This window comes from Orycteropus afer, unplaced genomic scaffold (assembly GCF_000298275.1).
Source record: "Orycteropus afer afer isolate SDZICR_OR568_19922 unplaced genomic scaffold, OryAfe1.0 scaffold00165, whole genome shotgun sequence".
Lineage (NCBI taxonomy): Eukaryota > Metazoa > Chordata > Mammalia > Tubulidentata > Orycteropodidae > Orycteropus > Orycteropus afer.
In genome coordinates this window covers 1037108-1052259 of record NW_006921752.1, presented here as the reverse complement: position 1 = coordinate 1052259, position 15152 = coordinate 1037108, and the positions used below count along the sequence as shown (strand labels likewise).

The following is a 15152-nucleotide window of genomic DNA, read 5'->3' as shown; positions in this document are numbered from 1 at the left end:
AGGTAAGACGAAGTCTGGCCATTCTTGCTTCTAAGGAGCATTCTGGCTGCACTTCTTCCAGGATAGATTTGTTAGTTCTTTTTGTAGTTCATGGTACTCAGTATTCTTTGCCAACACTATAACTCACAAACATCAACTCTTCTTCGGTCTTCCTTATTCATCGTCTAGCTCTCAGATGCGTATTAGGTGACTGAAAATACCATGGCTTGGGTTAGGCACATCTTCATCTTCAAGGAGACGTCTTTGCTCTTCAGCACTTGAAACAGGTCTTTTGCAGCAGATTTGCCCAGTGCAATACGTCTTCTGATGTCTTGACTGCTGCTTCCATTGGTGTTGATTGTAGAACCAAGTACTAGGAAGTCTTTGACAACTTCAGTCTTTTCTCCATTTATCGTGATGCTGCTTCTAGGTCCAGCTGTGAGGATTTTTGTTTTCTTTATATTGAGATGTAATCTGTACTGCAGACTGTATTCTTCAGTCTTCATTAGTAAATGCTTCAAGTCACCTTCACTTTCAGCAAGCAAAGTTGTGTCATCAGCGTATCACAGGTTGTTAATGATTCTTCCTCCAATCCTGATGCCATATTTTTCTTCATATAGTCCAGCTTCTTGGATTATTTGCTCAGCCTATAGATTGAATAAGTATGGGGAAAGGATACAACCCAGATATATTTCCTTCTTGATTTTAAACCATGCAGTGTTCCCTTGTTGTTTGAATGACAGCCTCCTGATCAATGTACAGGTTCCTCATGAGTACAATTAAGTGTTCTGTAATTCCCATTCTTCTCAATGTTATCCACAATTTGTTATGATCCACAGAACCAAATGCCTTTGCACAGTCAATAAAACCCAAGTAAACATCTTTCTGGTATTCTTTGCTTTGAGTCAAGATTAATCTGACAGCAGCTACAACATCCCTTGCTCCACGTCCTCTTCTGAATCCAGCTTGCACCTCTGGAAGTTCTGTGTCAATATACTGCTGCAACCATTTTTGAATTATCTTCATTAAGATCTTACCTGAGTGCAATATTAATGATATTGTTCTATAATTTCCACATTCTGTGGGATCACCTTTGTTTGGAATGGGTACAAATATGGATCTCTTTGACTGCTGCTTCCATTGGTGTTGATTGTGGAACCAAGTAAAATGAAATCTTTAACACAACTTCAATCTTTTCTCCATTACTGGTGATGCTGCTTATTGGTCCAGTTGTGAGGATTTTCGTTTTCATTATGATGAGGTGTAATCCATACTGCAGACCGAAGTTTTTAATCTTCATCAGTAAATGCTTCAAGTTATCCTCACTTTCAGCAAGCAAGGTGGTATCATCTGCATATTGTAGGTTATTGATGTCTTCCTCCAGTCCTGATGCCCTGTTCTTCATATAGTCCAGCTTCTCAGATTATTTGCTCAGCATACAGATGGAATTAGTATGGTGAAAGAATACAACCTTGATGAACTCCCTTCATGATTTAAACCATGCAATATCCCCTTGATCTGTTCAAATGACAGTCCCTGGTCTATGTACAGTCTTTTCATGAGCTCAATTAAGTATTCTGTAATTCCCACGTTTAAGTGTCTTGAGAGGAAGGAAAGGTTTCCCAGGGAGAGTGACATCTACTGTGTGACCCGAAGGATAAGTCAGTTAATAGGTGAATGGGGGAGTCAGGAAACAATATTTCAAAGGAAAAATGCCCCAATATTTGAAAGTGTATAGTGCTCTTGGGGCTACTGAAAGTATTTTATTATCGTAGTAGATGAGGAATTTATGTCTTGGGATGGAGATTAGGAATCTGAGCTTTGGGATAAACCCATTCTCTAGCACAACTTTTTTTTTTAATTGTGATTTGGTTGAAAGTTTACAAATTGGTTTTCCATTCAACACCACATACACATTTTATGACATTCATTGCAATCCTCACATTGCGAGAGTACTCTTCTCATTTCCTCCCTGTGTTTGCCATTTTTGTTGTTCTCTCCTATTCCTCCCTGCCTTCTTACTTTTATCCCTGGGCAAATGCTGCCCTTTTGATCTCGCATCGTTGACTGTTCCAATGAGTGCACAGCTAGCACTGCACATCTTCAAGGTAAAGTGTTCTACAGGTTCAGTTGCCTCTGTTTTGAATGCTCTTCTACACTAGGCTGGCTCCCTATTATCCAGGTCTCAGCTCAAATTATTTCCTGAGGTTTCTTCTGAGAGAGGCTATGCTAGATTTCATACAATCACATGAGCATGCTTTGGTGTAGTATCTCATGGCACTGAGAACTATCTGAAATCAGTTTGTTAGGCTCTGCATGGTAAGACTGTAAACATTGAGAGAGTAAGGCTGTCTTGCTCACCACTAGTATATCCATGATCTACAACACTGCCTTCAAGTTATGCATTGAACATTTAATGAAAGCCTACTATGCACCAAACACTATTCTAGATGATTGGCATAATCGGTGAACAAAATACAAGAATCTTTACCCCTGTGGTATTTTACTCCCCCACCACCCATTACATTCTAGCAAGGGGGAGAAAGAGAATAAACAATACATAAGTAAATTATATGGTATGGTAGAAGCTGGTAAATGCTAAGGAAAGACATAAACAAAAAACAGCAAGTTAAGTGGGATTGAATCTTGGCAGGTAGAAAAGGGCAGTATTAAATAGCATTCCTAGAGAAGACATGAAGGAGATGGGAGTCAGACATGTATTTATAGAGAAAGTGGCAGAGGGAACAACTAATATTAAGATTCTAAGGCAGCTGCATGTCTTTGCCTGGACTGCATGATGCATGAGGCCAACTGGCTGGGGCAGAGTGATTTAGGGGGAGTAGCAGCTGAGGTCAGAGAATAAAAGCTATGGCAAGGATTCTGGCTTTTATTCTGAAATTGAGAGAGACTCAACAGCTTTGAGTAGAAAAGTCATATGATTATAATCTGATTGTTTTAGATGGATGTCTCTTTGCGTCTGTGTTTAGAACAGGCTGTAGAGTTAAGTGTAATGGCAAAACCAATCAAGAAGGAATCAAAACTGGAAATCCTGGATACAGTAGGAGGAAAACTGTGGAACAAAATTAAAAAACACAATAACGACCAAAATTACTGGTTGGATGGAGTCTGGTGGGACCCCGAAGACTATAGCCCTGGGATACCCTTCAGGTCTGGAATGGGACTCACTCCCAAAGATTGGCTCTCAGCCCAACAGCAGAAACACTTACAGGCAGAACACCCAACCTACTGTATGGAGATATATCCCTTGGAGCAATCAGCCACAGGGCACCAGAGGGGGCAGCATTCACATAAAGGGAAAGCTGGACAGACAGGAGTGCATAGTTAAGAAGGGCACAGGGTGTGTGTGGGGGTGTCCCAAGGAAGGGAGGGGAGGAAAGTGGATTAGTGTTGGGGATGGTAACTGGGATATGAAATCAAATGTACATGAACTGATGAGGTAAAACAAATTTTGTTTTCTGTAAATTTGTGCCCAAAGCACAATGAAGAAAAAAAAAAGTATAACGGCAAGCAGATAAATTAGGAGGCTATTAGATAATCCAGGCAAGAAATGATAAACATATAAACTTGTCAGTCAAAAGCATATAGAAGCTATTTAAAGTCACAGAACTGGATGTGATCACCGAAGGAATTTTATCTTGTCCTGATCCACTCAAACCTTCACTTCCAATCTCTACTAACTATCCTTGGTATTTCTTCAGGAAGACTTGATTTTTAATGAAGACTGGCAGTCAAGAAGTTCCAACTTGCTGTACATATTAATTTGAAGATGGCAATGATTTATTTCAGTGACCTAGCAAGTATCTGATGTTTCATTTTGATAAGAACCAAACCTTTTCTTCTTTCAGAAGAGTGATTAACTTCTAAAAAGAAATCCAAATCAGAACTTTATATAATAAGTGATGAAAAGATTTACCAGATCGTATAGACTGAACTCCTTGAAAGCAGAACGCTATTTTGCTCCTCTTTATATTTTCATGGTCTAACAAAATGCATGTCACGTGAGAGGCAATCAGTAGATGTTTTAATGACTATCCAAGAAAGTAAAGCTATCATAATCATAACCCATTAAGACACAAAACAAAATTACAAAAGGAAATTTATTTCAAAAGCATAGGGAACATCGACATTTGAACAGGTGATAAACAGGTGTCTTGCAAGAGGGGGAAAAAAAATCCATGGCATGAAGTTTCTCATTGAAAGTTTAAAAAAAAAAAAGCTAACCTAACTTGTATACTATTGCTTTATGGGAGGGGAACACTGAGGGAAGAACATAAACTCAATATTAAACTTACGTAAAACAAAGTTACTTCTGCTCAGCCTTGAGTTTACAAATATACTTTAAAAAAAAAAAAAAAAGGGACAAGAAAGTTACACTTACTGTTCAAATATTTATAGCTATAGTCCAATACATGGCTTTAGGCCACTGGCTGATCTGCCTTGGAGGCCCAGACTAGCTGGTCACAGTTTTCATATGGTAACTGCATGTTCCTATGTCTGTTCAGATTCCCAAGAAAGCTTAGGTTCAGCTCATAGTCTTTTGGAATGTTTAGAGATTATTGCCACCACTCCATAGTCAAGCTGACCAACTTCCTTTGCTTACCTGTTATCATTCTAGCCTTTAAAAAATATTTTCCCATGAACATTGTGCAGTAATTCTAGCAAAAAAGTTTTGCTTTTTCCCCAATATAGAAGTAACTAAGAGCACATTAATAAACAGTAATAAAGACACCTGTGTTGGAATCACGGACTATTCTCCAAAAAATACATCAAACTAGAAAATGTCATTCAGAATTTGATTTGAATAGCAAACCTGGGGAGGGAAGATTAACTGTGGAACAAAAACAAACATTCAACTGCAAGAGTCTATGCTACAAAAATGCCCATGACATTAAACACTCCACAAACCCCCCATCTGTTGTTTTAACCTAAAGATTCTATTGGCTAACTTATACACTAATTTTGATTAATAACCTGAGAAGTTAAAATCTTAAAAGTGGCAAAAACAAACAGAGAGCATCCCTTTCTTACCACTACACCATGTTATCAAGTCACTTTTCCTGGGTAGCCCTGGTTATTATATCCCCAAATTCTAAATTATACTATCTCCTCCTGTAGAAAGCTGTATGTACATCAGATTTGACATTCTGGTTATAATTCAACAACAGAGATATCCCGAGTTATCTTAGAAAATGTAGCCTTTGTTTATTTTTATGTAACATTAACCTTGTAGGTGCAACTGAATCAAATTCCTCACTACTGGGGAGAAACATCCAGATAACAAGTCAGTAATAGATTCAGCCTCAAAAGGATAATGACTGTGTCAAAGACTGCCCATTCCTGGGATTTAAAATAATTATGTTGTGTAGTCAAATTTCACAGCATGCATATATATATTTATATATATATGCTATGTATGTATATTATACATACACATTTCTATTCTCAATAGTAAGATTCCACGTTCAAAAGTTTACATCATAGTATTTGGAGAAGAGTTTATAAGCACTGCGAAGTGACTTACTTCCTCCTACAGATGTAACGTCATTTCTACATTTTAAGAAAGCTGAAAAGTATTTATTTTGCTTTTGTAACCACTAGCTAGGAATGCTGCATCACTGCCTAGCAACTTTATTAAAAAGCAACAAAAAATAAAAAGTTAAGATTGATCATTACTCTTCTCCAAATACTGGGTGACAAAATGTAACAGAGGGCAAAGGAAAATCAGTCACTTTTCAAAACTGATCTTTACCAGGTAATCAGACCAAATTTCATTACATTTTAAACCTGAACAGCTCTCAACAAATTATCAAGATGTTTAAAGTAAAAGATTCACAATATGAAGTCTGAGTAATTAGGATATCGCAAAAACAAGTCAAGATTGTTGACAAAGCATCCAAAAATATCGCTGTGGTTTTACCTTGGACACAATCATGGTCTGTTACAAAAGTAGATCATACATACAAAGGTATAAAGAACATTAAGTTTTTAGCTGAAGGCAGCAGTCCTTTTAAAGGGACATCCCCGGCAATCCAACGAGTAGTAGAATTTAAGTATATTAAGCTCATGACAATGCTGAAGAATGTGATGTCTTATTCAGTAGAGTCTTCCCCGACTACGGTTTCCTCGCGCTCCCCAACCTCGGCCACCTCTACTTCCCCTGAAGGCTCCTCTCTGCTCTAAGAAAAAGCGAACAAGGGTTTAGGTCTTGCTTGGGACTTCATGGTACAGCAAACACAGAAGAATTGTAGCCTACAGCTCTGAATGCAGCAGTGGCCCTGTAAGATCAGAACTGGTATTCTGCTAGTCCATCTACAAATTCGTTCTGTACATAAAACCAGGACAACATACATACCAAAGCACATACGGCAAGGTGTCAAATATATTAGTGGAAGGTGCTCAATTAAATATGCCATTTGTGAAGTTGTTTTAAGGTGACAATGTTGTGAAAATTACAATACTTCTTAGATTGTATTTTGGTGACTACCACTACAAAAGGTAATTCATGAAACCATAAAAAGTGCATATTTAAAACAGAAAAGCCACCAGATTTTACAAATTAGTGCCATATATCCAAAATATCTTAGATGATTAATGATCAATTTTGAATAAGGCTAGACTGAAAACTGCACTTTTCAAATGAAGTAAGTAGACAATTTTCTTCTGTTTCAGTCACAGTATATCAAGCATCTGAACTCACATAAAGTAGATACAAGTGCTGACAGACACAGTCACTGCTTTATTAGCTATGTGAGTGGCAGAGAGTGTTGCCAAAGACGTTTCAGGTATACACACAGTGTCCGGCTTACTACTAGAAATTACGCATCTCTTTTGCTGAAAAACCAAATCACTTGGGCCATACGGTAAAATAAAAGTCTTTGATGCACTGGTCAGTCTCTCTCATAGCCCCAGAGAAATAGTCCTCCAAGAAGTCTTTCCAGTGAAGAAAGCTGATCGAAGTTATCACCAAGGCTGTACTTTTCATCATAGTTAAACGAATTAGGAGTCTCAAACTTAATTCCAGGGATCAAATTTCTTCAGTGACCTTCCAAAATTTCCTCATTGTAACAATCTTGTCAGGAGCAATAGAGAGATCTTGGTGCAAGTTGCTGTTTTTGATCCATAATGCCAGAGGCTTGAAAAATATCTATTAATTTGACTTTGCAAGCCATTCTTTTGTTGTAAGAGCCAGAAGTATAGTCACCTTACTTGGGTGGTAGTGTGTTGTCTTTTTTCCTCCAGAAAGAAAAGTATTTCAACTGAGTTAACTAGATCTCTGATTCAAGGTCACCTCTCAGGTCATGACATTGTTCTAAGTTGACTGGTATACAAACTATTTTAAAATGAAGTATTTATTATTCTAGTGAACACACTTAAAAATCAGAGGCAGTCAGTTTCTCTGAGGGCAAGATGTTCTCAGTGACAGATGTAGAAACTCAGGCTCTCAGGCTCTATGGGGGCTATGCCTCCTGCATTTTTGACTGTCTAGACTTAGCCACCACCAGCCACTTCTTGGAAGGAAGGTTGGGCAATCTACTTTCGTAGTGATACTGCCTCGGAAACCCAAGGAGGGGTTGCTATGAGTCGGGGTTGACTCGATGGTACGTAACAACAACAGACTTAGCCCCATCTATACATATGTCTGCACCTTTTTTCCCAGTTGGTACCATATTCATGATAAAATCTTCATTTTCCATGTTTCAGTCAATTTAACATCAATACACTTAACAAATAAATCAGCAATCTTCATAGACATGATCCATGCTACTATGTTAAAGACTACTAAAACCCACTCTTTCAACCAATGCCAATGTGAAGAAATGAGTTAACTTAATTGTTCAGCTATATCTCATGAGCATATGAAATCTACTATATTATTAGATATGATCTTTTTTTTTTATATTGGTTATTTCTTTTTAATCACCAACTGATGTAGCCATTTTTACAGCATGGGGATCGACCAAACTTTCTTCTTTTTGAAGGACTTCATATTGAAGGTCTACTCTGTATTTCCATGATCTTTTCAATGGTTTCAAGCGTATATTACCAACATTTTAAAAACCACTGCCTCCATTAAAATTGTATTTTAAAAATTATTTTAATCTAAAAAGATAAAAGGTGAAGGACACAAATCACAATGTTTGGTGTTGATGGGTTACTGGGGAGCTCCTCAGGTGTCAAGGAGAAATAAACACAAGAGGAGCTTGGTTGATACAGAAAAGTAGAATTATGACAATTTTGCTAAATATGAGTAACAAAATTGAAAAAAGATTTGAAAATAAAAATCCCTTCTCCCTTCTGATATCCCAGGAAAAAATAAAAAGCATCATGCTTCTCCTTTCTCTCTACTCTTAGCTCTCTGAAGGGCATCAGTACCCCAGTTGAGAAGCATGATTGTAAGGAAGGACATAAAAAAGGTAGAAAAAATTGAAGTACATTAAGTTCACCAATTGTCATCTACAGTACTAAGAAGTGTTTTCAACTGAATGGTGATAAAGAAAAGTCAAGAAAACGCTCCAAATTGTTACCAGATGAAGCATGTTAAACTCCCAAATACAAAAAACACTGAACAAAAATCTTGCTCCCCCTTTACAGACAGTGAAAGTTCAGACTTAAAATTGCTTTCCAATCAATTTATGACAAGCATTCAATTGTACAGTTAACCTCTACAGAAATATTAAAGTACTATTATCTCACCTTGAAAACAGAATTACTGAGAGTGTATTCTGGTTCAGAATGCACTCTTGAATAAATATACAGAATTATATTTGACTGGTAATCAAGATCAACTGCAAGCATGGTTGGTTGCTAGTACTACTCAACTGTATCTTCCTAAGCAAGATAAGGACGTGAGTCAGTATTATATTTATCCATTCTTCTTTAAAAAGGTCTATAAGAAAGGAAGCCAATGAAAGATAAACTTCACTTTTTATTGAGCTGCTGAGAGGATGGACCAGCAGGAAGTTCTCTATGCTCTAATGGCTAAAGGGCAGTAGGGCCACTGATAGGAGGACTGCATTCTGGACAGAGGGGAAACGCTGCAATGGAGCACAGTTCCTTGTCAGGTGATGCTTTAATATCTGACTCTACTTCTAAGAGTAGAAGTGTAGAATTAAGTAAAGATGAGAAGGCAACAAGAGGCCAGACTATGTCCAAGAAGGATCATTAATAATACGTTTGGCAGAAGCAATATTTATCCCTGAGGGAGAATGAACAAAATAGAAGAATATCTTGCCTTGAAGTTAGAATGGAAAGACAAGGGGTAGGTGGTTACTGCTATCTTCTCTTCTTTCTTTTTACTGGGGCCACTGACCCCAGAGGCATATTTTCTTAAGTGCTTAGTGTTGCATGCTCCCAATTCATTGAGCCCACAAGGGTGGGTTAGAGAGGAGTGAGATAAGTTGTTTCACCAACAGCTCTAATTCCGCAAGCTAACTCAGAAAACTCATCTGAAAGAGCTATGATACACCATATAATTTAAAATTTAATCAAGTACAATACAATTTCTGCCAATCTCACATATTGCTTGTACCCAAACGGAAACGCTCACCATAATTAAAGTTGCCCAAATTGCTGCTATATTTCCCACTAGGAGGATTATAAATCTGTCTGGCATCCCTTTTTGGTCCTGCTGTAGACTTCTTGGGTGGTGAACCTGACGTTGTATCTTCATTGGCTCTCTTTTGCCTATGACGGTAGGAAGAAAAGAAATATAAAGCATTCTATTCTATTAAAGGCTATCAATATGTTTATAATTTAGCTTATCAGCTATTAAGAACATACTAAAGATAATAGCCACAACAGTCAGATGGAAGTAACATTCTCACGTGATCAAATTAACTGTGGTTGGTTATGCACGCATTGTCAGAGGGCAAGGCTTTACAATAAGCTGAAAATATGCACTTGTGAAGACTATATGGGAGTGATTCCTATTATTACATTCGTCAGAAAAGTCTAATTATGCCACAGGAGTACAAACCAACCTTAAAGTTCCAGGGTTGCATTCCACTAATTTATTCCACAAACACTAGAGTTAGTTTTTATATTTCCAATCATTAACATTTTATTAAAAACCATTTAATTAATAATGTAAATTTTGTATAGTAAACATAACATTCAAACTGTTTTTATTTATAAATCATAAAAATTATACTCAAATCTCTTTTAAATATATTTCTTACCCCAACTCAACCTTCTGTACAGGTTTCCAGGATAATGTTACTGTGCTCTTGTAAGAAGGAGGAATGTGGAAGAGATCCTGAAGAGACAAAATTGATGAAAGATGTATTACATACTTGGTGGTAGGAAGGAGTGGTGGTGAGGGAGTATTTTAGGAGAGTACCTTTAGCTTAACCTTGCTCTTGCGTTGATGACTTGGTTTAACACCACAACAGAGAATTAAACAGGAAAGATTCTGTTTACAAATTATTCCTCATTAACCATACCATATTTTGTGACACTGCTTAGGAAACTGCAACTGAGCATGTTTCTAAATGTCATTTCAAGTTTCAGAGTAAAATACTAGCATTTATCAATTTTAATAAACATGGCTCACAAGTACCCTCCCTTGCACAGACTCAGTCACCAACGTGCTTTAAGGAAACTGCAACAGTGCAATCCGCATCTTCTTTACCCTTAGATTTTTAAGGCCTGGCTATGTAACGCCACTCCCCCCAATATTTATACATTGTCAATAAAGGAAAAATCTACAAGATGTAAATACCAAATGACCAATATATGGTAAAAATGTAAATGTTTACTACATTTAAATGTTAAGATGACTCAAATGTGAAGTAATATAACCTCCTAATATCTTCAAACTTACAAATGGTTTCTTGAATGTATTTTTTCCCACAGTTAAAATTGATGTACTGTTAGGTATCACTTCCTACTGTATAAAACCTAAGTTCAATACACAATATCGATGCAGAGAATTATCCTATGTAGAGGATTTTTTCTATTATTGAGACAGCAAACACAGGAAGAGGAAAGAGGAAGGCTTCAATTAAACAGGCTTAATCACAATGGTGATTCACTAAAATAGATGTGAAGGTACGCTGTGGAACTGGCTGACTGTGCCTAGGTAGAAACTAATGATTATGAAATGTTAAGCATGGACCAATGCGCACCATATTTTCCTGTCATCTCTGTAAAAGCTAAAACCTGATCATGTCACACACACATCACATTTAAAAAATATTTCTTGATTTTCTGGCAAGGCCCCCTACACATTTACTGCTGACACTGTTCACCACTGTTCCCCAACACCCACCTGCTAGAATTATTTTTCAATCACTTATGGTTTCCTGAATAGGAAGCTTTCATCTCCACATATTTGGTCGTAGTATTTGCTAAATTTAAACATTTGCTCTTTGCTTTTCCACTAGGTAATATGATAGCCCTCATGGATGCTTTTTTTTTTTCCCCCCCTGCAAAGTTTCTCTCTCTTCTAATAAAATTTAATTATTCTGTAGGATTTTGAGATTAGCTTTAGGGCATACCTTAAGTCCCAATTTTGTTACTATTAGGCTGTGTACTCCAGGTATTACAAATATTGTATCTTTCTCCCATCTACTACAATACTGTTAACTTGTACTAATAAATGATGGCTACTTTGATTTTTCATTCTCTTTTAGTATTTTGTTTACTTCAGTAGGTACTTGGGTGGAGGGTAATTATGGCTTAATGGTATGGTATATCATAGCCTACAGTACACAGAGTTCTCAGTTTATGACAAACAAGTTAATGGAAAAAAAAAACACAGGAAAACATTTCATGAACTACACAGAATTATCCACTCTTAGTGTGAGCATAGCAGGGTTTTACTGATCATTCTAAAGAACATAAAACAGCATAATTACGAGACCATAGTAACTGAAATTTACACCAATGTTTTAGGAGAGAGGAAATCTACATTCCTCCTTCTGTTTCAGTAATATTTTCTGAAATACATTTTAAAAAAATAAAACTATGTATGACTTTATAATAGCTATAAAAATCTCACTGGAGATTGCAAAGGTTTTAAAAGGTCAAACATCAGGAATGCAATGGCATCTCCCCTTCAACCCATAGTGACCCTGTAGGACATTAACCCAACCCATAGTGATCCTGCAGGACAGAGCAGGACTGCCCTGCGGGGCTTCCTACGCTGTAATCTTTACGGAAGGAGCCCTAATGGTGCAGTGCCTAAGGCATAGGACTTCTAACCAGAAAGTTGGCAGTTCAAACCCACCAGATGCTCCATGGAAGGAAAATGGAGTAATCTACTTCTGTAAAGATTTACCACCTTGCAAACCCAATAGGGGTCGCTATGAGTCAGAACAGACTCAATGGCAGTGGGTTGTATTTTTAAAAATCTTTATGGGAGCAGACTGCCACATTATTCTTCCAAGGATCAGTTGCTGAGTTCAAACTGCCAGCCTTTTGGTTAGTAGCCAAGAGCTTAAGCAGTGCTCACTAAACAGTAGCATTAACAACCAAAAAACACATGGGCAACTTGTTTCCAGTCAACTGGGAAGGTTGAAAGAGAAAGGAAAACTTACCTTGATTAAAACATTGATATTGTTTGTTATTTTCAATGCAACAACTTTAATCTTGTTCTGCAAAGGTAAACAAATTAAAATTTCAACAACTTTTTATGATGAACATGCCACTCCAATTTAGAGCTAGAGTAATCACTTATCCTTCAGAATCATTTCTGTAGTTAGAGAATTCCTTGGTTTCAATCTATGCATAATGTTTATTCCTACTTTTAATTTTAAGTAAGTCTAGAGATGGCAGAGAAAACAAATCTTTATATGTTGAGATATTAAAGTACTATCTATAATTCACCTGGATAGTGGGTAAGGGGTATGTCATATTCACATGAGAATTTAAAAATAAACCAGTTTAAGCTATGGGAAGACCCAATAAACATTTAAAATATTTCATTAAGACTGGGATTAAGAATGATTAAAGTAGCTGAGATAAGGGAAAACCAAACATTCTATCTAAGACAAACATCTACAGTTTGCTACAGAATTAGAAGTTTACATTTCTTTTTCCACTCTAAATTAATATTTGAGTTTTATAAAGATAATAATTAAACATATCATGACTATCAAGTCAAAATGTGCTTCTAAGACACTGAAAAGTTGGTATGTATCACCTAAGTTTGGTAACAAACGTGGTTTAAAAAACACTAGAAATAAAAGCTACTTCAACTGCGATAAAAAAGGTTTTCTATGTAACTTACCAAATAGCTAATTTCTAAGACAGTCCATATTATATCTTCAATATAGATCTGTATTTTTCAAGTAAAATAAAATCTTACATTTCAATATATGAACTGACAGTCTGAATTATTCTTCATAATTAAGATGTGTAATAGACAGTGGCTATTGCATAAGATCTTACCTCTTCTGTCTTTAAGGCCTCTCCTGTTTTCCCCTGGAGAGCCAAGCGAAGTTGTCTGATATAAACCTGCAGGCCCCGTGCAAAGTACTGCAGCCTAAATAGAAGAACTGTTTGTTAAAAGCACATCATCTCTTTGGCTTTGTTTTTAAACTCAAATGATCTACTATAGCAAAATGATCACAAGTGCAGAAAAATGGCTATACTAACTCCTTAAGATGCTTATTTTAGCTAGGTCTTCGAGTCAGTTTGAACTGGTTCCATTATAGCCGATACAGTGAAATCAGACCTGAATTTGCAAAATGTGGATATACTGGAATGGGGAAAATTATGGGTCGAAGCCTTTGAATGGGAGACTAGGAAGAGGTGTACTGAACCCCTTTCAGGAGCCTAAAACGGGAAGACTGAATTATTGCCAGGACTGTGGAGTGACACACACTCAGAATGACCAGGTAGCTAATATCTTTGAGCCTGGCACTGCTGTTTCCCACTCTGATTGTGAAGAGATTGGTTGCTATGCAACACACACACTGCCCTTGTTTTCTAAGAGGGAGATCAAGTTTCTAGCAGAGCACTGACTGTAATTTTTCCCATTTCTGAACACCTGTATTGTACAAATTTGGGTCCATTTGGTTTTGTTTCATTGGCATGACTAACTGTGAAGAAGTGGTTTGAAAGCTTGGCTAAAAGATTTACACTCATTATCTCACTTAATTCTCAGGACTCAATGAGGTATTATTGTTTCTTTTTATTTCCTGTGAAACAGTTTGTATAAAATGGAATTATTTGAAACTCTGGTAAAAATGTATTGTTGAACTATCTAGTCTGATGTTAAACATTTTTGTCAATTTCTCTAATGGCTATTATTTTTTTTAGGTTTAAAGATATTTTTCTGAGTCAAGTTTTAAAAACTTTTTCCTAAAAAATCATCCCCTTCTCTAAATTTAAAAAAAAATGTGGCCTAAGCTGCCCGATTTTTACAATTTAAAAATCTCTGCTACATCTTAAATTATATCCTTCTTTTTGTTCCCAGTAAAACCTTTATTCCTTTATATAGCATCTTACACAAACTTTATTTTCTTGATCAATCTTGCCGATTATGTTTTTGTTCAACCAAAATTTTTATTTCTATTTCATTACCCTTTCAGTTAATCTGTATTATTTCTTTCCTTCTATGTCCTTTAGGTCTATTCTTTTGATCCTTTTCTTAACACATTTATTTTCAATTTTCTCTGTCTTTAAAATCAGGATATTTAAGATTGTTTATGTACTTCTAAAGTGATCACAGGTGTCTATCACCAATTCTCTTTTTCTAACTTTCCCATTACAATCATGAGTAAAAGCAATGAATCTTGATTGCATGTTTGATGAAGTTCAGACTGATGGAATAGGCAAAAGCCTTCATCTTCTGCACTAATGGTTGGTGTATAAATTTTAGGAACAGTCATTTTTCTGTTTAGAACTTACAAAATTTATCTTTTTCCATGCCCTCATTTCAAACTTTCTAGTTCCAGTGGATGTATTTCTCATATGCAACATCTAGCTACATTTTTAAAGTGAGTTTAATAATGTTTTTTAAAAAATAATATTTTATAATGTTATGTTGTTAAGTGCTGTCGAGTTGTTTCCGACTCACAGTGACTCCATGCACAGCAGAACGAAACACTGCCCGATCCTGCGCCAACCCCACAATCCCTGCTATACTTGATCCCATCATCGCAGCCACCGTATCAATCCATCTCGTTGAAGGCCTCCCCCTCTTT

At 36.5% G+C, this 15152-nt stretch overlaps 1 protein-coding gene across 1 annotated transcript in view; it reads right to left on the bottom strand.

Moving 5' to 3' along the window:
- Positions 1–6093: 6093 nt before the first annotated feature.
- The window catches only part of API5 (apoptosis inhibitor 5), a 30526-nt gene continuing 21467 nt past the window's right edge, over positions 6094–15152 (bottom strand). The window contains exons 10-14 of the mRNA XM_007946508.2: positions 13393–13486; positions 12540–12596; positions 10179–10255; positions 9548–9684; positions 6094–6176 (exon numbers count right to left, since the gene is read on the bottom strand). Coding sequence (XP_007944699.1) covers positions 6094–6176; positions 9548–9684; positions 10179–10255; positions 12540–12596; positions 13393–13486 — 448 coding nt within the window. The remainder of the gene's footprint in view (positions 6177–9547; positions 9685–10178; positions 10256–12539; positions 12597–13392; positions 13487–15152) is intronic.